At 47.9% G+C, this 25,288-nt stretch overlaps 1 protein-coding gene and 1 long non-coding RNA gene across 6 annotated transcripts; both read left to right on the top strand.

Moving 5' to 3' along the window:
- Positions 1 to 1,996: 1,996 nt before the first annotated feature.
- SLC25A48 (solute carrier family 25 member 48) lies at positions 1,997 to 23,607 on the top strand. Of its 5 annotated transcripts, none has more exons than XM_064672184.1 (8): positions 1,997 to 2,152; positions 3,996 to 4,039; positions 7,653 to 7,724; positions 8,437 to 8,689; positions 9,707 to 9,952; positions 11,188 to 11,321; positions 14,445 to 14,574; positions 15,179 to 17,032. In XM_064672184.1, the coding sequence occupies exons 1-7, from the start codon at positions 2,107 to 2,109 to the stop codon at positions 14,565 to 14,567; spliced, it is 918 nt and encodes a 305-aa protein (XP_064528254.1). In that variant the 5' UTR covers positions 1,997 to 2,106; the 3' UTR covers positions 14,568 to 14,574; positions 15,179 to 17,032. The 5 variants fall into 5 exon arrangements, with proteins under 5 accessions (XP_064528254.1, XP_064528255.1, XP_064528257.1 ...); XM_064672183.1 differs by having other exon boundaries at positions 1,998 to 2,152; positions 9,704 to 9,952; XM_064672185.1 differs by lacking the exons at positions 14,445 to 14,574; positions 15,179 to 17,032 and adding an exon at positions 23,504 to 23,607 and having other exon boundaries at positions 9,704 to 9,952.
- Positions 14,581 to 15,368, top strand: LOC135422728 (uncharacterized). The gene is made up of 2 exons (XR_010434550.1): positions 14,581 to 15,015; positions 15,068 to 15,368. It is a non-coding gene; the product is annotated as an uncharacterized LOC135422728 (long non-coding RNA).
- Positions 23,608 to 25,288: the final 1,681 nt, after the last annotated feature.

Genomic DNA, 25,288 nt, shown 5'->3' with positions numbered 1-25,288 from the left:
CAGGACATGGCACTGGGCTGGAAACTACTTTTGAGTGCAAAGATGCTCCTGCTTGTGCCACTGCCCCAAAGTAGCTTTGCTTCAGTGGTCCCAGCTCACGCCAGTATAACAGCAGTTTGGCAAAATCACGTCCAGTATTCCCCCTGACTCAGCAGATGTTCTGAATTTGGCATGGAAATGTGTTACTCCCAGTTAAAGAGAATTCATATAATTCATGATTAATGCTGCTATGTGAATAATTACCTCATTCAGCCAGCTTTTCTTCTGGCTTTGCAAGAAAACGTGCATGAAAAATGAGGACAACATCCTTTCTCTGTGTTACTGCATACGTGGAATAACATTTCTTCTAAAAAGGAGAAAGAGATTTTATTTGGGAAAACAAATAATTGACAAGTTTCTGCAGTGCTTGTATGCCCATGTTCTCTCCAACATTTATCCAGGATCACAGTCCCCCCCCCAAATCCATTAGAGACCTGGTGCTTGAGGAAAACTCCCCTCATGGAGAATGCACATCGTTGTATGCATTGAAAAATCTAAAGTTTCAGGTGTAGATTATCTGAGCTGATAACCATGCAGGCAATATCGAATTTCTATAAGCAATTTCTAGACAAAAGCTCCCTTCAGCCAACTCGGTGGTCAGGTTTCCTGTGTGTAAGTGCACGCACATAATGGAACATTGTATCAAGGTCTTTTTGTGCAACCTATTAACTTATCCATGGAAATTAAAATATCAGTTTTAAAATATCAAATTTTAAGGGAAAAAAAAATAAATATTTATATTTGCAGCCAGAATTTTGGCACTCGGGATCTCTTGTTCACGAACTTCCATTTTCTGTAGTTACCAGAATATGCAGACAAAATACATTTCCACAAAACCCAATCAAGATGACTTTTCTGGAGCTGGTGAGCACAAGTTAAGGACCAGACCACTGCATTGAGTGACTGGGTGCTAGTCAGGTGTAAACCATTAGATTTGCTATTTGAAAGTGCCACATAGGAGGCACAGCAGCCAGGTTGGGCTCAAGATCAGGTATTTACCATTCCAGGAGCCCAGCCTTCAGTGTCAATCAGAAAGGCGTGTTAGGAATTCCCAGAAAAGGGTTTGAGATCAAAACTGAAAGTATATTTATGCTGCTGAGTGTCTGGTTCTTCCCTATCACTTGTGGTCCTGGCTGCACAGTTCAAAGACTTCAAACAAAAAAGCAGCAACTTGCACGAAAGCGGAATAAAAGAGAACTGAGGTCTTGACTCTGGGAAAGACAGGACAGAGGGAGTAACAGATGGAGAAGAAATTGTGAATGCTACGTAGAGGTAATGGGGTAGGGGGCAATTGTTCACTGCTTGCCAAAAAAAAGAAACTGGGGGGAGTATTTCCCAAAAGAAATTGGGAGTATGTCCTGAAATGATGAGGCAGTGTGACTTCAACAAAGCCAACAGAGATGTTTCTCAGTTGGTTAAGGCTGGTACACTCTTTACCTCCGGACTTACATCTTTAATTTGCGAATTTGCTTCACACTCCTCAAATCCTTGTGTTTTTCACGTTGAAGTCGCCTGCCCACGGAGCGATGCTGCCCCTCGGTGAGACCACCCCCAGCGCGACGAACATGCCTCTCTGCCCCCATCCCTCTCTGCTCCCATCCCTCTCTGCCCCCATCCCTCTCTGCCCCCATCCCTCTCTGCTCCCATCCCTCTCTGTCCCCATCCCTCTCTGTCCCCATCCCTCTCTGCCCCCCATCCTTCTCTGCCCCCATCGCTCTCTGCTCCCATCCCTCTCTGCCCCATCCCTCTCTGCCCCCCATCCTTCTCTGCCCCCATCGCTCTCTGCTCCCATCGCTCTCTGCTCCCATCCCTCTCAGTCCCCATCCCTCTCTGCCCTCCATTCCCGGACGGCTCCCGCGTTCCCCCCGGGCAGAGCGGCCCCTCCCCGCCGGGCCGGGCGGTGTCTCGGCGGCTCCTTTAACTGCGCCCCGTGATGTCACAGCGGTGGAAGCCTCGGGCGGGCGCGGAGCGGCGGCACCGCGGGGACCCCGCACGGCGGCGGCACCGCCGGGGACCCCCTGAGCGCCGGGGACCCCCCGAGCGGCGGGCCGGGTCTGGCGGGGCACAATGGGGACCCTCCAGCTGCAGGACTTCGTGGCCGGCTTGGTGGGAGGTGAGCGATGCCGCGGGCTCGGGGTGCGGGCAGCGGGGGGACAGCGAGGATACTATCCCCCCGTGTCACCCGCGGTCGGTGCCTGCTCCGCCCGGGCTCTCCCGCGGTTTGCTTTGCTTTGCTTTGGCTCGGAAGTGCCGTTTTAATCCCATTTCCACGGGCGGGATACTTAAAATTGAAGTTTCGGAGAGTGTGGTGCTGCGGAGCGGGAGCGACTTCCAGAGCCCCCCGCACACCCCCAGCCCCCGGCGGCTCTCCCGTCCGTGCCCCCACGGCTGGAAGAGCCGCTGGGCTCGCAGCACAACCCGGGGTTCCCCGGCCCCCCATCCACTGCCGGGCTCTGTCCCTGCCGTCCCTCTGCGGCCACCAGGCTGATGGCCAGGGCAGGGATTGATCCTGTCTGCTGGGAATGCCGATGGCAAACACCGGGAAAGAGATACCAAAAAGAACAGGAAACACAATGACCTGTAGAGGCGTCAGTAATGGCACACGGTTTACGGCACTGAGAGATGCCCACCGAGCTTCCCAGCTGAGAGATGCCCACCGGGTTTGACAGCTGAGAGGGTGCCCAGCTCTGCTGCCAGGCTGCAGCAGGACAGTGTCCATCCTGGCATCAGCCACCCCAGAGCAAACCTCTGCCCAGGTGATCCCTCATCCAGGGGGTGTGAGGTGGCTCACAGGTGACCTGCCAGACGTGGTTAATAAGGGAGCTGACTCTGGAAGACCCAGAACCTCTGCCAAAAGCTTAGGTGAGCAGCTGATTTTTTTTGGATCTCTGTAGCCTGCATCAGTCTGCCCCACTGACCTGTGCTGTTGCTGCACATCCCCAGGAGTGGGACAGGATGTCCTGGGGGTTGAACAGCCACCAGCGCTCAGCAGTGGTGGCAGCTGACAGTTTTCATGTGTAGCACTAGACCACAGGTGGCTTCAGGTCCAGGAGGAGAGGGGACATTTTAGAACACATTTTTGAGCAAAGTCATAATGTGTTGACCAAGGACATGATGCTCTTTTCAGTACTAATCCACTGTGGGTGAGAAATTTCATGTAGTCTCCAGAGCACTCTGGGGCACTGGTTTGCACAGAGTTGCTGATGAGGAAGCATCACAAACTACCCACCATCTCCACAAACCCTATAAACTGCCAGTGCTGTTTGCAATCAACACACACACCCATATCCTGGCCATGGCACACAGGTTGTTCCATTCTCCTGGAGAAGAGGGAAATGAAACTGTGCTCTGTCCTGCCACGAGAGCTCCTGGCAGTGAATAGGTGGGTAGGTGGGTAGATGGTAAGAGAGAATAGGCCAGTTTCTCCCCAGAGAACCATGGGGAAAGAGGCTGGATGGGACTGTAGAGATCTATACAGAGGAAGATCCTCTTTATCTGAATCATTCCTGACAGACATCTCTATATACTTCTCTTAAAACAGCAAAGGAGGAGGGGTTCACAGGTCCCATCAACAGTCAGCTCTAAGACATCTCTCTCTGAGCCAGGAGAAAGCATTTCCTTGTGTCTGACTAGAATCTCACCATTCTGAGGCTAAAAATTTGTGTGAGCCTACAGGAATGCGAGAGGGGCTGGTCATGGACAGGACACACAAGCACAACACCTCCTTCTCTTGCTCAGATGCCTTTGAGATGTAAAGCTGATGGAGTCCAGGAGAGCGTCCACAGAAGGATGTGGAAGTGTCTCTGCTCTGCTTTTGCCTGTCATCAGGGGCAGGGCACTATGCTGGCCATTACAACTGTGCCTATGGAAATCTCCTCTCCTCTGAACCCATCACACCCTGTCCTGTCACAAAAGCTTCTTCAATGTTTTGTGTAATACTTTGTTTCCATCCCCAGGAATTGCCAGTGTGGTTGTGGGCCATCCCCTGGACACGGTCAAGGTAAAACACTTTGAAATGTGCTCTCCTGTCACCACTGACTCTCTCTCTCTCTAGTTGATGCTTCAAAGGACCTTCACTTACCCCAAGGGGGAATTTAACCAGGGTAGAAATGTTCTCATAGACTTTCCTCCTCTCCAATGCTCATTTTGAATGAGAAACTAGAAGAACTGGCTGATATGGGTGAGTTCTTCTGTGGAGGATTAATGCTGAAAATTAAACCTGGCCTTCCTTAATGTGTGGTTCACTGAACAGTTCTGCCAATGTTTTATTGAACTTCACCACAGACAGCTATTCAAAGGGCAATGAGGGAACTGTATTTGTGTTGCTGCAGGCACATTTTTGTGTGTTTTCCTGATGCAGGCAATGCTGGAAGGACAGAGTGCTGAAATTCTTATCCCAGGGCTGTGATACAGTATTTACAATTCCTACAAGACAAGGGAAGGGTTTAGAGAAGTAGGAAGATATTTGTCTGCATGGTGCAGACAAGCCCCTGCACACAGCAGTGCATCATGACTCAACCACGTCGACCATCCCTACTGATGCAGAGATAGAGAGGAAGATCCTGTTCCTTGCTTGTTTTGTACAGGCATGTCTGGGCAGCTTTCATCACTTCAGCTGCTCTGCCCATGCTCAGCCTAGAGAATAGAAGGCTCCAAAGAGATCTTATTGTGGCCTTCCAGTACTTGAAGGGGGCCTAGAAGAAAGACACTTTTTAGCAGGGCCTGTTGTGATAGGACAAGGGGTAATGCTTTTAAACTGAAAGAGAATGGGTTTAGATTACATATAAGGAAGAAGTTTTATGCAATGAGGGTGGTAAAACACTGGCACAGGTTGCCCAGAAAGGTGAGGGGATGCCCCATCCCTGGAAACATTCAAGGGCAGGTTGGAAAGGGCTCTGAGTAACCTGGTCAGGTTGGAGTTGTCCCTGCTCACTGTAGGGAGGTTGGACTAGATGGCCTTAAAGGGTCCCTTCCAACCCCAGCTATTCTATGATTCCCTGATTCTGTATGCCCTGATCCAGTTCCAGCCTGGTTGATGGCACCAGGCAGGGCTGCCAATTGTGGCAAACCCAAAACCCACTGTTCCTGTTTGCACCTTAAAGCCCTTTGGAGGGTGATGGGGGCGAGGCAGGATCCAGCACAGCCCACACCACATCCCTTCCCCAGCCATCCCAACCATCCCCTTGCACACAGCTGGCTCTCCTGGGCTCAGCTGGCCAGTCCTCTCCTTCCTGAGCTTCTGAGGTGACACCAGCCCCAGGAGCATCACCGTGCACAGATGCAATAAGGATCTTGCTGGGAAACACTGAGTTTCTGCATGCCAAGAAAGAGCAAGCCCATCCTTCAAGTGTTTATAAAGGCAACTGTCAGGCTGCCCGCCCTGTTGCTGTGCCCTGGGAATACCAAGCAGGCAGACTTGCTATCTTTCCAAATTTAGGGGAAGGAAAGTGGAAAGGAGAGTTTTTACACGGCACCAAGCCAGCAGAAGGATTGCTCAGTAACATCTGTAGCCTCCAGGGGATGTGGGGGGGTCCTTCTCCATCTGGGAGAGGAGGCAGGACTAAATATGAGGCTGGGTGGGGTACGTGGTACCCACACCAGAGTTCCCATCAAGCAGGCTTCCTCCTTCAGCCTCCCCCTCCCAGCTTTGCAGCTTCCATCAAACCCCAGGAGCTCTGGTTTTCTCACAGCCTTGCAAAACTCCGAAAGTTCTGCTTCTACTTACTTTTCATCCTCCTCATTGCATTCATTTCCCCAGAACTTTCTTCAGTTTCTGGGTGTCACCCAAGAGCCCTATCAAATCAAAACATAACAAAAAAAAAGAGAATTTTCCAGAGGAACATCTGTACTGGTATCAGCTGACTTTATCAGAGATGCCAGCAGGGATTTCAGCACTGGGTGTTAACAGATTAGCTAAGGAGTTTGTGTGCAAGAAACAGATTGTGAGGGCACTCAGTTGTCCTCAGTTACTCAAAAAATATATTAACTTGAACCTCTAAATACCTGGTTACTGTGTAAGAGAAAAACAAGCCCATGGAGGCAAAAAGGCAATGTCTGGGCTGAGCATTCGGGTGAAGCAGGGAGGGAGTTCAGAGCTGGGCACTGCAGTCACTCTGTCCTGGGGTGCAGCCCCTCCCCACTGTTCCCCCCAGCCCCCTTTACCCAGTGTGAGTCACAGAGTGCACAGTCTGCACCCCTGGCCCGGGCCTGCCTGTGTTGCACAACGTGTGCTGTGTGAGCTGTGGCAGCATCTTCATGTACCAGCTTGTTCCTGAGGGCTCAGTAAATATCCTGCTGCCTTTCCCGTGGCCTCTGGCCGTGCAGGAGCAGTGCAGTGATGCTGCACGTGTGCAAACAGCTGCATGGAGCCATGCCAGGGTGAGTGGTGAGCCTGGGGTGAGGGGTCACCCCAGACTTTGGTCCCTCCTGCTCGTGCCAAGGTCCCACTGCGGCCCCGGCCAGCCTCTGGCAGGGCTCTGGGCCAAATGATTGTGCCATTCAACCTGCTATTTGGCATGCAAAAGGTCTCCCCAGGCATGAACTCTGAAGGACACACACTTCTTTGGGCTTTAAATTCCCAGATAATTTCCTACTTCACCCTGGTGTCAGTCACCACCCTCACTCTGAGCCAGCAGAGGGGGCTGGGCACTGTCCCTCCAGATTTCATGTCAGCATTGCAATTCTGATGGATATGGTCAGAAATGCTGTCCCCATTCCCTAAAAACATCCCTGACAGAGCATGTGCGTCTTCCTATAAAAAAAATGAGCTCTGGCCTCAACCAAGATGAGTTGCTGAAGCCCCAGGTCCTGTGAAGTGAACAGTGTTTCCATTTCCTTGCACACCTCTAAGTCCAAAAAATGCATCCTTCCTTAGGATGTTTTTGGTGCAAATTTGTGAGCTGCTCGAATGAAAGATGATCTAAATATACATGTGTGTGTGTAGATATATAAATATATATATGTATATGAGAAGGAGAAAGTATGTCAAATCCTACAGGCTTTGGCCATTTCTTACAGCTGTTCGAACCAAACTGCTTTCCAGAAACAAGTTGCCTTTGTTGGAAATTATATGAAAATGTATTTTTGAGTGAAGCATGGAGAATTCCCGAGATGATGCTGAATTATTTTGGCTCCATTTAGCATTTCAATGTCTTAAAATCCACCTTGGATCAGAAGGGCCCCAGGGGTCTCCCAGGGGAGGACACCTCTCCACTCTTCAGCAGCACATCCCAGCCTTCCCTGAGAGCCTCCAAACGGAGGAGACCACACCACTCTCCAATTTCCACATAAATCAGGCCCTTGGCAGTGACAGCCCTGCACACCAGCAGCCTGCTGTGCTGGGACAGGGTGGCTGATCCAGGCTGGAGAGCAATTTGACAGTCATCGATTCCAGATGTTGCCGAGAGCTTCAGACCTGGGAGATCCCTCTTAGCCCGGATTCTGGCAAAGTTCAAGGGGGTTAATGCACATATATCTTATTTTATTGCTCTTTTCTCTTTATGACTAAGGAAGGACATGCTCTCAAAGCAAAGTGCACATTGTTTACGGAGCATGAGCTGTTGTTGGGCTGGAAATGGGGGATTTTAATGGCCTTTTATGAATGTCTTTTGCAGACTCGTTTGCAAGCTGGACAAGGATATGGAAATACACTCAAGTGTTTTCTCACTGTGTACAGAAATGAGTCTGTAAGTGCTTTATCTTACTTTAAATGTGCTGGTAGAAAGTGCAAGTCAATAAATAGATAAAAACATAAAGCAATTACACAAAATCGCTGTTGGCACCAGCAGTTATATGAAGACCAATAAAGTTGGTGCCACTGAGCTGCAAATCCCTGCAGCCTTCTCTTGCTTACCCCTAAGGTAACCCTCTTGGTTACTCCTATAGGGAAAAGACAGATCCTTGGCATGGCATGATCAGGGTCTCGACATGGCTTTAACATCCACAGTGGCTCTTTTGCCTGATCCTGCTGGAAAAGGTCTCCCGAAGGGATCCTGCTGGAAGAGGTCTCCCAGAGGGATTCTGATAGCAAAGGTCTCCCAGAGGGATTCTGCTGACTCTGGTGAAGCCAGGACAGAAGCTGCCCATAAGAGGGATTTTTAAGTGGGTTCCTGTGCTTTCACCATGTCCTGTATTCTGCACAGTCTTTATAAGTCTTTAGCAGCAACAAACTAATTTCCTTTGCTCAGCATGTGCAAACAGTTGGTTCCAGGAGACATCTGCCACTTAGATATGCATTTCAGTCCTGTCTATGGCAGGAGTTGAAACAAGATGACCTTCAAGGTCCCTTCCAACCCAAGCCATTCCAGGATCCCACAATTCCCAGCCCGCCAGACGAGTTGGGGCTTACACTGCTCAGTGCCGTTCACTCCCCTAACCCCTGCTCCCTTCCCTGGCTAGGTGACTGGCTTCTTCAAGGGCATGTCCTTCCCCATGGCCACCACAGGCCTGTACAGCTCGGTGGTGTTCGGGGTGTTCAGCAGCACGCAGCGGTTCCTGGGCCAGCTCCGCCACGGGGACGTGGCTGCCGCGCCCTCGCTCGCCGACATGACCGTGGCCAGCTCGGTGGCAGGGTTTGTCTCCGTGGCCATTGGCACTCCCGTGGACCTGGTAAAGATCAGGCTACAGATGCAAACACAGCCCTACAGCAAAGGTAGGAAGCAGGAGTTTCGCCTTCCTTCCTCTGCCAGTCCTTGGTGCTTTAGGACAGCTTTGCTCCAAGGCCTGGCTCCCTGCTGACCTGTGCTGGCGCAATGGGGCTAAAAATTCACCCTTTCTTCTCCCCATCCTGTTCAGCTCAAGGGGAGAGTTTTTATCCATGGCATTTCCAGGCAGTTGGGATCTCTGAGGAACATGGGACAGGTGTGCTCAGGACCAGGAGCTGCAGGAACTGCGAGTCCCTGGGCTGTGGGGTCCCCTGGAGATGCCAGCAGCAGCACCACAGCTGCCAGCAGCAATGCCAGCTCCCCATCTCTGCATGCTCTCAGTCCCACATTTGTCTGCCCATAAACCCCTCTCTGGTACTCCACCTCCTCTGTTCAACAGCAAAATTCTCCCATGTGCATTTGCAGACCACTGACTTATTTGGGGCAGGGTGCCAGGCAGCCCAGGCAGGGGCAGGATGGGTCAGGAGGGGGCACTGGCAGGATGGCAGGGGGTGGCTCTACCCTGTCCACCAGCTGCAGGCAGAAGGAGCTGCTTCTGCTCTAGACAGCAGCTGAATTCCATTGCAGGCTGGAATGTCCATTTTTAAAACCTCCATGCAGCTTAGAAACCTAGTACCTTTTACAAAAGCAACTTGGTCTGCATGGGAAGGGCCAGACTCTGAAGACATCAAGGCTTTCAGTGATGCCACTTGGCACCAGATGTGGTTAAAATCCATGAAAATCAGGCACATAGCCTTAAAATAATTTAGAAATCTCACTGGGCACACACCTATTGGGATGTATGCCACACATATAAGAAAAATCTGACCTGAAGTGTCTAAACACCTTTTGAAAATGGACTTAAGTACTCTTTCCTAAAACTTTTTTCCCACGCTACATATCGATCCCAGGAGAAAAAAAATGGGATGGCAGCAAGTTCTAACCAATGGCAGTGGGCTTTGGGGATGAGTTCTGTGGCAATGTATCTGTTCTAACTGTTGTGTCTTTTTTTTGCTTTGCAGCAGACGTTAAACTAAAGCCCACAGCTCCTGGATCTCCTGTGTACCGAGGCCCAATCCACTGCTTTTGGACAATCCTACAGAAAGAGGGGATAGCAGGAATCTACCGAGGCACAGTGGCAATGCTCCTGAGGGATGTTCCTGGGTACTGCGTCTACTTCATCCCTTATGCAGTTTTCTGTGACTGGGCAACTCCTGAGGGATGCATTTCTCCCAGTCCCTTCTCTGTCTGGCTGGCAGGGGGTGTAGCAGGTAAGCACCTTGACTTCCTCACAGCACTGGCACAGCAAGGAAGGTTCTTGGAGTGATTCTGAGAGTGACTCAAGGGCCACCACATCCTCCTGAACGCCAGGAGGGGACGTGGGACTGAATGACCTTCCTCCCCAGGGCCAGGTCCCCTGGCACCACAGCTGCACTTCAGGGCTTGGCAAATTTTATGGAAGTGTTATCAGACCTTCATCGGGCTCAGTGTCAGTGAGGAGGAAAAAAAAAGGTGCCCTCATCTCCCTGGATGCCTCAGGGCAGCCTGGCTGTAACACTGCCAGTGATATGGCAGCCCAGATGCCACCAGAAGAGGACTTCAACCTGTTGGCTGCCCACCAGGAGGGTGTGCACCTCCCCACACGTAGCAGAAGCCAAGTTGGCTGTTACTGATCTTCTTCTTCCCCTTTTTAACGTGTGTACACCTGCCAGTAAGACTGGCTTGTCTGTCCCCTGCCACGCAGGAGGTCACCCCCACACCCACCCCCCATTTCTTGGCCCTTTCTAAATTGCAGAACCACAAAGGCAAGTCAATCCTTAGCTCAGGTAATGGTAACAACATGCCTTCTCCATTTCTCCTCAAACAAAGAGGCCCCTGGCCCATCTGGACAGCGTTTCTAGAGTGCCCCAGCACTCATGTAAGTCCAAACAAACTCCTGTCTGTCCAACTGGGCCATGGATTGTGGTCATGTGCTGATCTTTCCAGAGGCAAACCACCCCACTCAGCAGCAGGCTAATCAATGCACACAGATGTTTCTTTAGAGCACTGACAAGGTATCTGAGCTGTGTGGAGCCCAGTCCTGGCAGCCCCAGTTGGACCTGCCTCTTATTGGCATTCTCAGCTCAAACTTTGCTTTACAATTATCAGAATTATCAGAAGACTCTGTTTTTTCTGAATTTGTCCCAAGTGGCAGCTCAGGCTCTTCCCACTGCAAGTCCATGTTCCACCAGAGGCACAGCAGAAGATGTGTTTTCACCTGGGGGAGCCCCTCCTGGGCTGCCTGTATCTGATTGGCAGCATAACCTCCAAAATTTCAATGCATCTTCCAGAAAGAGGGAACTTTGCTCCCAGAAATGCTGTTTCTGTGCCTGAGCAGGGTGAATGCCCTGAAATGAAAATTGCATGAATATGATGTTGTAGATGAGAGGTGAATTTTTGAGTTCACTGACCTGCAGCCAAGCAAATATAAAGAGGGAATGATTCAATTACTTCTGCATTTTTCTAGGAGCCATTTCCTGGGGATTATGCACTCCAATGGATGTTGTGAAAAGTCGACTTCAGGCAGATGGAGTTTATTTAAATCAGTACAAAGGGACCCTTGACTGCATCTTGCAGAGCTACCAGAACGAGGGCTTAAAAGTAAGTGATATTTGAAGTAAAATCTGGTTATTAGGCATTTAATTGTCAATTGGAAAAATACAATGGTTGTTACAAACCTATCTGCAGGGTTGAGAGACAGCTAAAGCCAGTTACTGCTAAATTATTATAATGGCAGGAGGTAATTACAGTGCAGATCCTTTCTAAATCAAAATAGTGAGTAATGAGTGCAATAGTGTGCCTTATACAATGAAGAAATGAATGACTGGGGGTCACACACCGCTGGTGTAATGAACCTCAAATAACACTTCATGTCAGCTCACTTAATCATGAATATGATTTGACTTATGAGAAATCAGAGGTAGGAAATCTTACCTCAGTGTTTGCTTCTGCAAAATGCAGAGGTCAAATGTCCCCCAATGACTTTGGTGCCAATGAACTGACTCTGATGGGACTGTGCTGGCACTCTGGGGTGTGTGCTCACCTTGGGCAATGCTCTGGTGGAACTTTGGCTTTGCACTGCTCACTCTCATTTTGCACCAAGACAGAGCTGATTGAAAACGTTCTTAAACCAGAATTGCTTTGGTTTCAAGGAGGAAGAAGGGCTGCATGCCAAAAAACTTATCTCCTTTTTCTGACTTTGTCTATTGGTGTAATAAAAGATATCTGTTCTACCAGCAAACTTTGCTTCAGTTAAACATGAATGGCAGAGAACAAGGATTTGCAAATTTATTGTGTTGCTGAGAGAAACATCTTCTGGCATTGAAATAAATCTGTATTTATCATCAGAACATCATGTGGGCTCTTAGCTCCAAAGTGTTGATTTTCACGTTCTGAGAGAAGCTCAACAAGTTACAAACAGAAAAACAACCTGCAAAATCACAAGTCGGTGTGATTTCAATATTTGCCAACATGCCTCTGTGTTATGCCAGCTGTCACAGGAGCCTGTGGTCTGGTTCAATTTTTGCCACTGGGTGAAGAAAGTCACACTGATGTGAAGCACAAGCACCTGGAGAGATGCTGAGGACTGTCCATGGAGGGACAGGGTGCCCAGGCTCTTCATTCCATTTGGTGTGCACTTACACTGTAAACACAGGGTGGCTGAAAAGGGCCTTTCCATGTGTTCTCCCTTCTCTCTCCATCCTCATCACCTCCTTGTCCTGCCTGAATATTAACAGCTATGGTGCTTGGGGGTTTTGGCTGGAGGTCTGAGCTGCTTGCAGATTTTGTGCTGTCACACCTGGCACCCACATCAAAGCCAACAACAGGATTGAGCAATGGCTGATGGCAAGACTGGATCCTGCTCTTGTGAGGAAAACCTTTTGAAATGTTGGGAGCCACACAGCTGACAAACAGCCAGCTCAGGGCTGGATGTTTTCATTCTGGGACAAAGGAACACCACTCACAGTGCTCCAAATAATTGCCTGATGCACACAAAGAAATGTAAATATAACACTTGTCTTTTTCCATAGCCAAGTGTGTTCATTCTGAGGAGAGAAATTTATGCCTCTGGGCTTTTCATCCTAAATCTTCATTATTATTTAACTTGGTTCTCTTTTGTTACTTTATGGGTCATTCCAAAAAATTGAATTTCCTCCCAGAAAATTCTCTTTCCTAGCAAAATAAAACATCCCAACAAATCGAATAATATCCTACATATCCCAGTGCTGCAATTTCACATTGCAAGGTCCATCCTAAACTATGTGAACACATTTTGATCCTGCCTCAAACAAGTCAGCACTGTGCTCTGGACTTATTGGATACAAGATATGATGGTGTTTAGTAGAGCTCAGTAATTTCAGGGGAAAGACTGGCTAGACTCTTAAATCCATGGGCTTCTGGTTTTGGAGCCAAGATCTTCCACAGTTCCTTACAGTAGCTGTGGGAACTTTGCTGTTGTAAAGCCTGGAAAGGGGCTGGATTGCTGATGTTCCTTTTCATATCCATTCTGAACTGGTGATGTTTAGATCAGTGACCAGGGTGATGAGCCTGGGTGGTGATTGGAGTGATTTGTGAGAAACAGGCCAGCAGAAATACTCCCTGCAACCATCATTCTGTGACCAGGCTCACCCCAAAGTGGGCTGTGCACACACCAGGGAATGGTGTTTGTGGTGAGGGGGGTTCAAAGGGAGATGAGTCAAGGCCAGGAGCCAGGAGTGACAAGACCCCTCTCCACTTTCCAAAGGCACTTTACTGTTCAAGAACTTAAAAGCTGCAAGGTCTTTCTCTCTTGTACATGCCAGCACCTTTTAAAAAGTTATATATTGAGCAGAATGAGGAAATCTGGCCGATGGTATTTATTATCTTGATGAGAGAAAGCACTGGGCAGTGTATGGGTACCAAAGGTTGACCTTAGGAACACTCCTGTGAAAATATCAGCTTCTACTGAACATTTTTCCCAAAGGTGGTGGTGAGAGCTGGTTCTCAGCAAGGTACAGAGTGAGTCTAGTTTTCTGCTGATTGAGAAATTCCTTCTATGCTCAAAGGTGAAACCTGAAAACCAGTCCCCGTGGCTCAATGCCCACACCAGCAGGGCTGGCCCACGGCCACACTGCTCCCTCTGCACCTGCCAAACACCTTCTGTGCCCACAGACCCAGCCCCGGGGGCCAGAGAATTCCCTGCAGGAAAACAACAGCCTTCTTGAACCCTGGGCTTTGCATGACCCCCACATGCAAAGGGAAGGAAGGCCAGGTTGGACAAGGCTTGGAGCAATGAGGTCTAGTGGAAGGTGTCCCTGTCCATGGCAGGGGGTAGGAACAAGATAAGCTTTAAGGTAGGTCCCTTCCAACCCAAACCAGTCTATGATTCTATCATTCTGTGACTGTACCAAGGTGGGACAACACTGGAAGATGTTTTAGACTTCTTGCTTTCTGTTCTACACCAGTGGCATTTTTCACCCTTCAGCACATGTAGATCTTGCTGGTATGTACAGATGGGGGTCTGTGGGGAGCACAGAGAACAATGACACCAAACCAGGGACTTTTACCATTGCATTTCCACTCTCCAGTGCAGACTTCAGCCAGGACCAGCAGTGAGAGCGCATCTTCCAAGCAAACCAAGATGTGGTGCTTCAGAATCCCACCGTGACTTCACTCAATGTTTTCTTCCCCTTCTTAAAATAGCCAGTTTGTTCCTATGCTCTAACCTTTCTCCATCCCCAACAGGTGTTTTTTAGGGGCCTCACGGTCAATACAGTGCGAGGATTCCCATCGAGTGCAGCCATGTTTCTTGGCTATGAACTTTCCCTCAAAGCAATGAAAAGAGGCCAAACTGAGACCAATCCCTAACTTCCAGGTCAGCACATAAAGACCCTCTAGCTTTGTTAAAACCACAGAATTAATCTTTGAATCAAACAGAGTTGCAATTGCATTGATCCTCTGACAGTCAGATGACACGTGGGTACCCACACCTGAATAGCCACTTCTCTAACTTGGGTCTGTGGGATTCAGGGCAGACAACAGATGTGCTGATGGATTTTAGTTTCAGTCCAGTTCCCCTGGAACTTCACTGCAATATGTTCTGATTTTTGTGATTGTTTTGATTAATGTCAATCAGAAATGAAAATCTGAAGGGAGATTTTTCTCTAACACTTTATACGTTTTGAAATATTCTCACCATGGTCCCTGAACAGTGTTCTTCCCTCCCTTGTTCCATCCACAAAGACCTGAAATTAAGCACTTTTAAAGTGTCCTGACTATCAATTCACTGTGCCACTCTTTCCCTCATTAACCTAGGGTTTCACAAAGGAGCAGCATTAAAAATACCTGATTAAAGAAACTTTTTTTAGCAGATTAAAAGAAATCTGATTAAAGAAACTTTTTTTACTCACGATTATTCTTGGCGGTCTTTGCTGTTTTCTGCAGTACTTCATAAATCTCCTTCTTTCTTATTTCAAAAGTGTTGCCAAGAAGAACCAGAAAGCCCCCTGCTTTCCTGAGCCAAATCAGGAGTGTGGTGTTGGTGTGGGCTCAGCTGCTCTGACTGAAGACTCCCATCCTGCACCTACAGCGTCTCCTGGGACTGAGTCCGTGCAGGACTCCGAAAATGGCACCAGCTCAGTCAAACCCAAAGACCATTTTATTATCAAATCTTTCACTCTGTTGACTAAGAACACCTCAATAATTGGTGGGCTTTTTTATCAGTGGCATTTTTCCTGTTGAGCCAGGAAAACAACTCACCTCCCTTTCCCAAGGGATGTGTCCAAACCCAGCCCATCTGACATTACCGAGGGAGCGTCTTTCGTACAACACTGCAAATAATGCTCATCTTTTGTGTGAACAAGGAGAGGAGGAGGTGTGGTGGGTACACAGGTGCTTTTCCTGTAGGAAGGTCTGGATTCCTATCAAATCCTAGCTTGCTTTCAGGTTTAAAGAACTAGATGATTCCTCCTGTACAAACACACACTCGTGTTTTCCATCACAGTTTGCCACAATGCAACACATTATTATGAAAAATTGTGAAGGGCTTCAACAACTTCAGTCTGTTATCCAAGTTTATATATTAAATTGGAAAACAGGAGGATGTTACATTCAGATAACTGAGCTCCTTTTTTTATTCAGGAAACAATAAATCAAGTCTGCATTTCATATAGAAGTCTGGCTATTGATTTACACAGCTTGCCTGGTGCAGGCCTCCAGGGACCTGCTGGAGTTATCTTAAAAGACCTTCTGAGCTCCCTGACACGATGATCCAGCCTGGCAACCACCAAATCCTGCAGACATCACTTCCCAGCCTTGAAGAGACCATCACCAAAGGAAGTCTCTTTAATACACAGAACACCTTCGGACCTCCAGCTCTTCACTGCACTCCCACTGAGAGCACTGGGGCAGACCCAGGTCTCTCTTTGGTCTACCTCAGCCTTTCAATCATTCCAAGATCTTTTACATCATGATTATTTCTGTTTGTGCTGTTGAATATCTCTGTGATTTATTTCCTAACCATGGAGTGTTTGATGCCAAAACCCAAGAAGAACCAGCTTTGCTGGGAGAAGAGGGCTCTGGTGGCACTGGCAGGAGAGGCCGAGGGGTAGCTGGCTCACAGAAGGACACATGGTATGGGGGAACAATCAAGGGCAGCACTGTCCTCCAGGAAATGTTCTAGAAGGACAGCTCTTCCTCTGGAGAAGGACTCTGGGGGAAAAGCCCAATGATTGCAGTTTTAGCTGATGCCTTCAATAAGGGTTTCTGAAGACAATGTGGAGCAGCCCTCAAGCTTTCCTCCATGAAAGGAGGAGAAGGAAAGAGAAACTCCTACGTCCTCTTCCCTGGATGAATGGAGGAATTGGTGACCAGACTTGAAGGTTTCAGCAAAAAGTGCCTTAAACTTTGGGTCTGGAGCAGCACTCAGAAATGGAGTCACCTACTTTGGGCTTCTCATCACTGGGGCCCAAATTAAAAACAGAGCGTTGGTGGCCCCAGAACTGGCTTTAAAAAGTGGAAGAACCAGCAACAGCTGGTGTTGCTTCATCTCAGGGCTCACAGGCAAGGAGGTTCACAGTGCCTTTGACCTTGGTGAGAACACAGGGAACTGTTTTTGATAAACAATATGGATAAAATTGATGAGCCTTCACACAAGTATTTGTTGCTGGCTGCATTTAAGGATTCATCCTTTCCATGTTGTCTATTTTTATGCACGCATGTAAAACATGTTTTTTAGATGGATAATATCATGTGTCTCCAGGGATAATACTTGGGGAGACTGTTTTTTCAATGCAAATAAATGGTGTTGTTTATGTGCCTGCATTATGTAAAAATGGCCCATGAATTAATTAAACTGATCAGGTTCATGACAAGCTGTGTGTCTGCACGATCCTGCCCTGGTGGTGCCCACGTTCAGTCTGTTCAGTGCCCCCTGGGCATAAAGCCCTGAGACCCACGTTGGAGTTGCATGGTGATCTTTCCTGTTATTATTCATCCAATTAAACCAGTTTTGAAATGGGTGCCCAGGATTTACTTGGACAAAGCTCTTGTGTAACACACACCTGCCAGAAGGAGCTGTCAGGGAGAGCTGTGGGGAACCTGGTGCGGGAAGGGAGCAGAGGGTAGAAAGCTATTTGATATATTATAAATATGTATGATATAGATATAGTATAAAAAACATGAAGAGCAAGTGGGAATTGAATATAAAGCTTTGGCCACTTGATGGCATCCTCATCCCTGTCAGGGCATGGCATGTGCTGCTCACTGGAGCTGCCAGGCCTCCTCTCTGTGTCTTGCTCTGTTCGACCCCAGCCAGGTTTGCTGGCAGACCAGCACACACTCCCTTCCCCATGGGCACACTGGACAGCCTCTGGGTGATTTTGGGGTGACTCTGCCCTGCCAATGGCTGCCCTGGTCCAGCAGCATGGGAGACAAGCCTTGGACACACTGGTTAATCAGTGCATCACCCCATCAGTGTTCACAGGGTAAGGCAAAGCAGCACCAGGCTAGAGCACGAGGTTCCAAGGGGGATGGCAGCCCTGGCCACTGTGCAGGAGGTTGAGCTGCCTCTGGGTCACTGTTGGTGACCAAGGACACCTTAGGGTTGGGCCAAGCAGCTTTTGGGGCACAGCACTTTGTGGCACCCATCTCTGTGACCGATCCCATCCCTGGAAATGTTCAAGGCCAGGCTGGACAGGCCCTGGTCTAGTGGAAGGTGTCCCTGCCATGGCAGGGGGGCTGGAAGGAGGGAAGCTTTAAGGTCCCTTCCAACCCAAACCATTCCATGGTTCTATGATCCCTGCACATGGAGCCCCAAAGATAGTTTGGTCTTGCTTTTGCAGTAGGGAATGTGTGGCTGTGTCACCAGTGAAAGAGGTGGTGGGGTGGGGTGACACCACAGGGGACATCACAGCCCCATATCCCAAAGATGAGGGATGGCCATCACAAGTTATGCACACAGACTTGACAGGTCTGTGTCTTGTGAATGATCTTCTCCATGATTCATGCAAATGCATTAATTTTTAGAGCTTATATCAGTATCCATGGGTAGAAATTAGGATCTCTAAGGAGTTTTTGGGGGACCTGGTGCTGTGAGTTTAAAGCAGGCAGGCAGGCAGACATACACACAGCTGATTCAATGGGGCACTGATTGCATATGTTGGTGATTTTGTCCCTGAGCTACACAAAAGAAAAATCCCCCGTGTCAGGACATGGATCAGCTCCTCTGCCAGTGCTGTGTCCTGTGACCTGCCATCAGTGACACATTCCACTCACATGCTGGAGTGGATGGAGCCACCTGCTTGATAGCTTGTTCAAGGTCCTTACAGAGCCACTCGTTTCTAAGATAAAAGCAGTAAATCCTGAAATTGTCAAAAAAATGAGAAGGGAGACCAGAAGGCCCAGGGATACCCACTTCTGGTTTTGTTGCCTGGATTATGAAAGCATACTCAGACCTGTCATCCCTCTAATACGTCTGTAATTGCCCAACTTTCATGTCTCTGGTGGCATTCCAGCTCTTACAACAGCTCTTGTTTAATGAGATGCTGGCTGTGTAGCTGTTTTTAACAGTTTATACACTATTTAGTGCTATGGAAGGAAAAAAGGTAACAGCAGCTGATTTTCCCCATTTGAAACAAACTGACCAACCAGGAACCAAGTGAAAAGCTGATTTTCTAGAAAACAGCCCTGACCTGGAGGAGGGTCTCTGGGGCTGGGAGAAGCTTCATGATGCCTAAGGAGCATGGGCTGGGAGAAGGCTGGGGCTGCCCAGCAGTTTTAGCACTGACTGAAGCCCTGCCTGTAAAGGTCTTTTCCAACCTAAATGATTTTCGGATGGCTCTGAGCCAGGCTGAGATTTCCTCATGCCTTGGGAGTCCCTGCCTGGTGTGTCCCCACCACAGGGGAAGGCAAGATCACAGTCCCCATCTCAGTTTCTCTTTTTCTGTTGTACTCTGAGACAGAGGAGTAGCGTGACATCTTCACAGGCATTAAGATATGTCTCCTTGGTTTAATCTGAAGTTCTTGCTTTGTCATAGAGGCTGTTGTAGTAGAGATTCCTCTCCTACACATGGCAGTCACGTCAGCCAAGAAGGCCAAAGCCTGTCTTGTACCTGTGAAGAAAAAAGGTGAAGCGTGGAGTTGGAAGAAATGGTGAGATCCAAGAAGATAAGTGGGAAGAAGTTCAAGTGCTAAAATGAATGTAAACTGCACAACAGCTCCCTCCCTCTAAAGACATCTTCTTCCTATGTATGGTCCCTTAGTGATGCATAGACTGATCACTGCCAACCTAGACAAGCAGTATACAGAGTATCCTTCCAGACACAGGCTCCAAAAGGAATGAAACCACACAGAGAGGGGAAATTCAAGTAGTCACACTGATTTTTAAGGCACTTCTTTCAAACTGTAGAACCTGTGCAGCTCCAGAGTCAGATCCTAGTGGAACAATAAGCCTGTTAGGAGCCATACATGCAGCAGAAGGAGAGTGTCTTTCTAAGGAGGTCTCAGAGGTCCCAAATGGAGTTTCACTGTAAAATATAAAATGCTGGTTACATCAAGAAATCTTTTCTTAGTATGGGTGAAATTCTAAGGCTACAGGGCTGTAGAACACATAAACTCTGAAAAGAATATGAAGGTCCTCTTGAATGATGGAGAAAGCAATGGATCCCAAGAAGAAACATTTGGAGAAACCAGAACCTTGCCAGCGTGGAAGGCTGAGACTGCCCTGCCACCGGCACCTGTGTGGCCTCACCTGCTGCAAAAGCACTTATGGAGCTCATCTCCCACGTTTCAAAACATTTTAGCACTAATGTAGCCTGCTTCACACACAGAACAGAAAATGCTGCCAATTCTCATGGAAAAGGGCCAGCCTGTTCTTACTCATACAGCTAGGTGGGAACCGGCCTCATTATCGAGTGACGACTGCCTGTTCCTCGCGAGCACTCCGCAGGTGGGTTGTCAGTGCTCCCAGCAGGAAAAGCGAGCTGTGGAGCAGGGCTGGCTGCTGAGGAGCTCTAGCCCAGCCACAGGGTGAATGCCTGGTGCTGTCTGTGTGTCCTGAGTGTTCAGCCTCTCTCTACGAGCCGTGCTGAGTGGGAAATCCAGCCCGCGGGGTCATCGCGCAGCGGGACAAGCAAGGAAGGGTGAGTGGACTTGTGATGTGAGAGAGCTCAGTGTTTCTCTTTCCTGATGAAAGCAGTCAGGACACTAAAGAAGACACTGAAGCGAGAGCAATGGCATCAGGAGAAAACTTAAAATACAAGAGAGCAGGTGACTTTGTGGTCAGTTCCTGCCTTCTTCTGTCTCCTTCTGGAGATGGTTGGTTGTGGGAAGCACTTGCACTGTGCATGACACCCAGAGTGGCTGGAATGTTGCTGTCAGGGCTTTTTTGTTGCAGATGCCTCAGCTCTTGCTAAATATCACTGCAACATGGAGAGCTTGGGACAACCCAGGAAAGCTCCAGTGACTGTCCTATTGCATGAAGCAAGGAGGACTTGCAGCTCTGAAGGTCTCTCTCGTGTGCTCTACCCTCTCCTGAGTGCCACTAGTTTTTGTTAGTAAGCTTAAATGGTGTCAAATTAATTAACACTTCTGAAAATAATGAGAGCTCAATTATCTACAGTCCTGAGGACATCCCCTGGTCCATCTGCTAGGGCAGAGGATGTGGCACAGGGTGTGGCTCTCAGGGGCTGCCACTACCCTCTTCAAGCTGGCATATGAAATGTTCCCTGAGTTCATCAGGATTTGATGCCTTTCTGTCATAAACAATATTGGTATTGCTGTGCTATGGTTTACCCTTTCACAAAGGAATTACAATGCCCCTACTTTCTTTCATTTCTACATTAATATATGTCATCTTTATCTAAAAGAAAGGGAAAAAAAATACTCCAAGCCGCCTTATCTCTGGAAAATGAAACTATGAATTAGCATCTCTTCATTTGTGGTCTTTGCAGCCCTTCTATCTTGATCAGTGCACACAGCAAATGTAAAGCAGCTTGCTTTGTTATCTGGGTGTTTTTCCTCTACAGGGAGTTTTTTTTCTACCGTAGAAAACCCAAACTGAGCAGAGTTTCCTGGAAACTCTTCACTGGGATGCAAATTCTTTCATGAGAACTCAGAGCTGGAGGTTTAGGCAAACGATGTTAAAATATCGATCTGGAAATCGGATGTTTGTGCAGCATTTTCTGTCATTCAACCTATCATCAAAGTAAGTGCATTGAAAGAAAATATATCCCAAAGTATTTACACATAAACCAAAAATGTATAGGACATTAGATGAGGATTTCCAAAGCAGCCAGAGCAAAGTGCCTGTAAGAGATCATAGAAATATCTTGGAGAGTTTTGTGTGTTCACCTTTTCCAATTATCTGTTCTGGGTTAAAATCCTGTCACTTGAAAATTGTTGGGCTGCCCTGGTGCTGGCAGTACCCCTGGTGATGGAGATCTCTGCCCCTTCCTTATTCTGCTCCTCCACTGCACCTTGTCAGTGGGTAGGGAAGCAGTAGGATATATGGGGATATGCCATCATTTCCTCTCCACATTTTGGACTGTATTGCTGAAAGAGAGATTAAGGGAGCAGAACAGAGGATGATCAGCCACCTAGACATGAGGACAGAAAATTAGCCCACAAATGATACCCTAGTTGTCAAAATACATTGCTGCAGCTTGTCATCAGAATGAAGAGTTTTAAAATATCAAAGCTAAAGGTTTGAAGATTCTATTAAAAAGTTGGTCTTTCTGCTGGGATGGCATCAGATATTAATTTCTACACTCCTTGGATCAGCCTCTAAATGTCAGAACAGAGCCTAAGCTCTCTAAAGAGAAGCTGCAACTGGTGCCACTCGCTCCTGCACCTCATCCATCTCTGCTCTAACGAAGACAGGGAAAGTTCTTTCGCTGCCAGTTTGACTTCTGATGATTTCTGTTTCGCTCTAAATTGAATGTGGCTTCTCTGACGACCCATTTGCCCTGCAGCAACAACAGTGTGAGTGGGATCTCACTAAGCAATCAAAGAGCAATGCAGAGATGTGGAGATAGTGCTGGCACTGCTGGCAGGGAGTGACTGCCAGGAGGAACCGGGGGCTGGGAGCAGCTCCAGAGAAGCTCTGGAAGCTCTGCCACTCTGATTTTCAATCAGAAACAAAAACACAGATCTTGCCTTTTGGGCTGTAGGCCTGGGAAGAAGTTATCTAAACTGCTCACTGCCCATAATTACACTGTCCATAATTACATCTCATGTATGGAAAGGTCCTAATTATGTATCTTGCATATGATTTACACCCCCAATCGCTTTATGCCATCAATTGTTTTCACTTATAGAGCATGGCAGCTACACTGAGACATCATTCCTTAGGTGATGAGGCACTAGAGACCCTGCTAAGTATATCAGGTTTTGTAACACCCTTGCCAAGACAGTGTAGCAGTTCCTGGGAAAAATTGGATCTCTAATGAGCATAATTTCCTTAAAAACAGACACAGTAGAACCTCCTGGCTGTTATGAAGAGCATCTTGCCCCTCTCTGCCATTGTTACCATATTCCTTGCACAACCTTGGTTAAACCAAAGATACTTGTGAATTCTTTCCTTTAAAAGAACGTAAAATCATTTTTTTTCAACCTTCTGAGAAAAAAAGGTGTCCCACAAATGTTACACATAATTTGTTTCCTTCAGGGATTTGTGCTTTGGACTAATTGCTCTCACTCTTGCTGTGGCTTTACTGGCTGGAGAAACAGAGAGCAGCCTGCCCATTGCTTTGAGCCAGGAGCAGTTTCCTTGAAGGATATGTACCTGTAAGTGAAGTCTCTCTATTGCTTTTCAGGGAATCCCAGGCTCTGAATTGCTAATCAATGATTTTAGTCCTTCTCTAATCATCCAGTGCCTTGAAAGATGCCCCTGCCCTGCTCATGGATGCCAGCCATCCCCACGGTGTGTTTGTGCATCTGTTGATCATAACACAACCCGCTGCCATCAGCTTTAGCTGCCAAGGGAGGGTCTCTGGCTTTTTCTAGGTATTCCCTGGGGCCTGTGTGTGAGCTGTACCTGCCTAATGGGATGTGTACACTTTCCACACCAAATCTCCTATGGGCAAATTTAAAAAAAAAAAAAAAAAAAAAGGCAGGAAACATCCACTCCAGAGTGGAGCTGGTGCTGGGTGTGCAGGCAGGGAGGCAGGGGCAGGAGCAGCAGGCAGGTCTTCCTCCATTCTCCTTGCTGGCAAGCAAAGCCATTCTCAGCCAAAAGAATCCCTTGCTGGTACACAAATGCCAGAGAAAAAAACAGCTACTTGCAACCCAATGTTTTCTCTTTCCAGGACAGTTTCCAGAGGGATCTCACTCATCCTTCAGCCACGCTGACCAGAAAAAGGCTCAAGCTTTTGGAGAAGACCTTTGAGGCATAATGGGACTTAAGGCAAACAGGAGGGAAGCTTAGAAGTCAACTCTGGGGATTTAAAAGGAATCTGAAGGGCTACCACTTGCTTTGGCAAGGTGTGCAACTTGAAAGAAGGACACCTCTGTGGCCAGGGAGGGCTCTAGCCAACATTCACCTCATTTGGAGACACCATCTGAGAGGATTTTCAAGTTAATCCCATTTTGGTTACCTAGGACTACTTTTGCATCCAGTCCCCTCCGCGATGCTGTTTGTACCCTGAAGGCCCCACCCTGAGCTGCACCCTGGGGCACCTGCTCTCAGCAGAGGTGGGATCACACTCCAGGACCATGGGATCACTCCTTGGATGCAGCAGCTGTAATTCAGTGTGACAACTTGTCCAGGCACTGCCCCACCACTGTCCATCCATCTGTCTGCCCCACAGACCCCTCCAGTGTCACCCGCTTTCTCTGAACAAGGTCCTGCTCTGAATCTGGGGGGAAACCACCCTGCAGCACATCAGTTGGCTTTCTCAGGGACTCTGGCAATGCTGAACATTATCATCACTTTGCTTTCATGGAACTATAACTTGCACGAGTGCAGGGGACAAAACCCACATCTGAAAAAAAAAAAACGCTTTCGTAGATTTTTAACCATTGTTTCCTGCTGGGGTGTGATATCATAATGTTCAAATTAATCACTTCTGAGGAGCATTTGTGAATTTCCAGAGTGCTGAAGAAAAGTCACTGCAGTAGGTGACTCAATTCCACGTTTGATTTCGTTAAAATGCTGTCCAAGATAGCGGGAAAAAATAGTGGGCACCTGGTATCAGTTTTATAATTGGGTTTTTCCATATTAGAATGGGAATTTTGTGAAGACTCGATTAAAAGGAGTGTCCTCCCGTTCTTCTGTCACCCATCAGACTGAGCTGACATGACTGCCAGCATGCTGCCATACATACTCTTCTCTTGCCTGCTGCTCTCTGTGCAAGCAGAGCCCTATTGTGGGGGCCGGGAAATTATCCGCTACACAAAGCGGCTGCTTGTAAGTGGCTCTTTAGCACCTTCCTCCTGTCAAGCTGCATGTTTGTGCAGGAGATGGGCATAAATCCTGACTTCTCACTTGCTGTTCTTCCAGGTTGATAGTTCCCTGAGTTGCCCCTGTAGGCAGACAGCTGGCAGCGTGAGTACACAGCTTTTGAGAATATCAGACTTAGACAAATCTGTATTTGTACACTGAACGCTGGGTTTTAACCCTCGCTCTTTTCATTTTCAGTCATGTTCCTGTCTTCCCATTCCTGAGGTGAGTATATTTTTTTGTACCTTGTGTAGATGCTAAAGAAGTTTGGTATTAACTGAGTTTGCTAAGTTTGCTCACTTTGCTCCTTACCTAACTTTTGCTTTCAGTTATTTTAAATGCACCAATAGCAGCAAAACTGATCTTGATGGACAGTGGTGGGGAGGGAAGCAGAAGCCCTCCCATTACAGTGCAATCAGGAGCAAGCTCAGAGGCAAAAGTCCTCTGTGGTCTTGATTTCCATATCAAGAGATACAGGCTCTTGCTTTGAAAATCTCTGCAAGCCTTTGTTTCATGGTTGGGTGCCTAAATGCTAAGAGAACCTGGGCCAGAGATGTCACCCTCAGACTTAGCTCTAGGTGTACCCAGCACTATGTAATTCTTTTAAGCCTCCTCAGATACAGTGAAGCCCCAGCATCAGTTGAAATTATAA

This window comes from Pseudopipra pipra, chromosome 15 (genome assembly GCF_036250125.1).
Source record: "Pseudopipra pipra isolate bDixPip1 chromosome 15, bDixPip1.hap1, whole genome shotgun sequence".
Lineage (NCBI taxonomy): Eukaryota > Metazoa > Chordata > Aves > Passeriformes > Pipridae > Pseudopipra > Pseudopipra pipra.
The sequence above is the reverse complement of the archived record's forward strand: the minus strand, read 5'-3'. Positions and strand labels throughout refer to the sequence as shown.

What these genes read in the sequence shown, in the direction of transcription:
- SLC25A48 (XM_064672183.1), top strand. Translation starts at nt 2,107, where the DNA reads ATGGGGACCCTCCAGCTGCAGGACTTCGTGGCCGGCTTGGTGGGAG. An exon ending in CGTGGCCGGCTTGGTGGGAG is followed by an intron (nt 2,153 to 3,995) that starts GTGAGCGATGCC and finishes TTCCATCCCCAG; the next exon opens with GAATTGCCAGTGTGGTTGTG. An exon ending in ACCAGAACGAGGGCTTAAAA is followed by an intron (nt 11,322 to 14,444) that starts GTAAGTGATATT and finishes CATCCCCAACAG; the next exon opens with GTGTTTTTTAGGGGCCTCAC.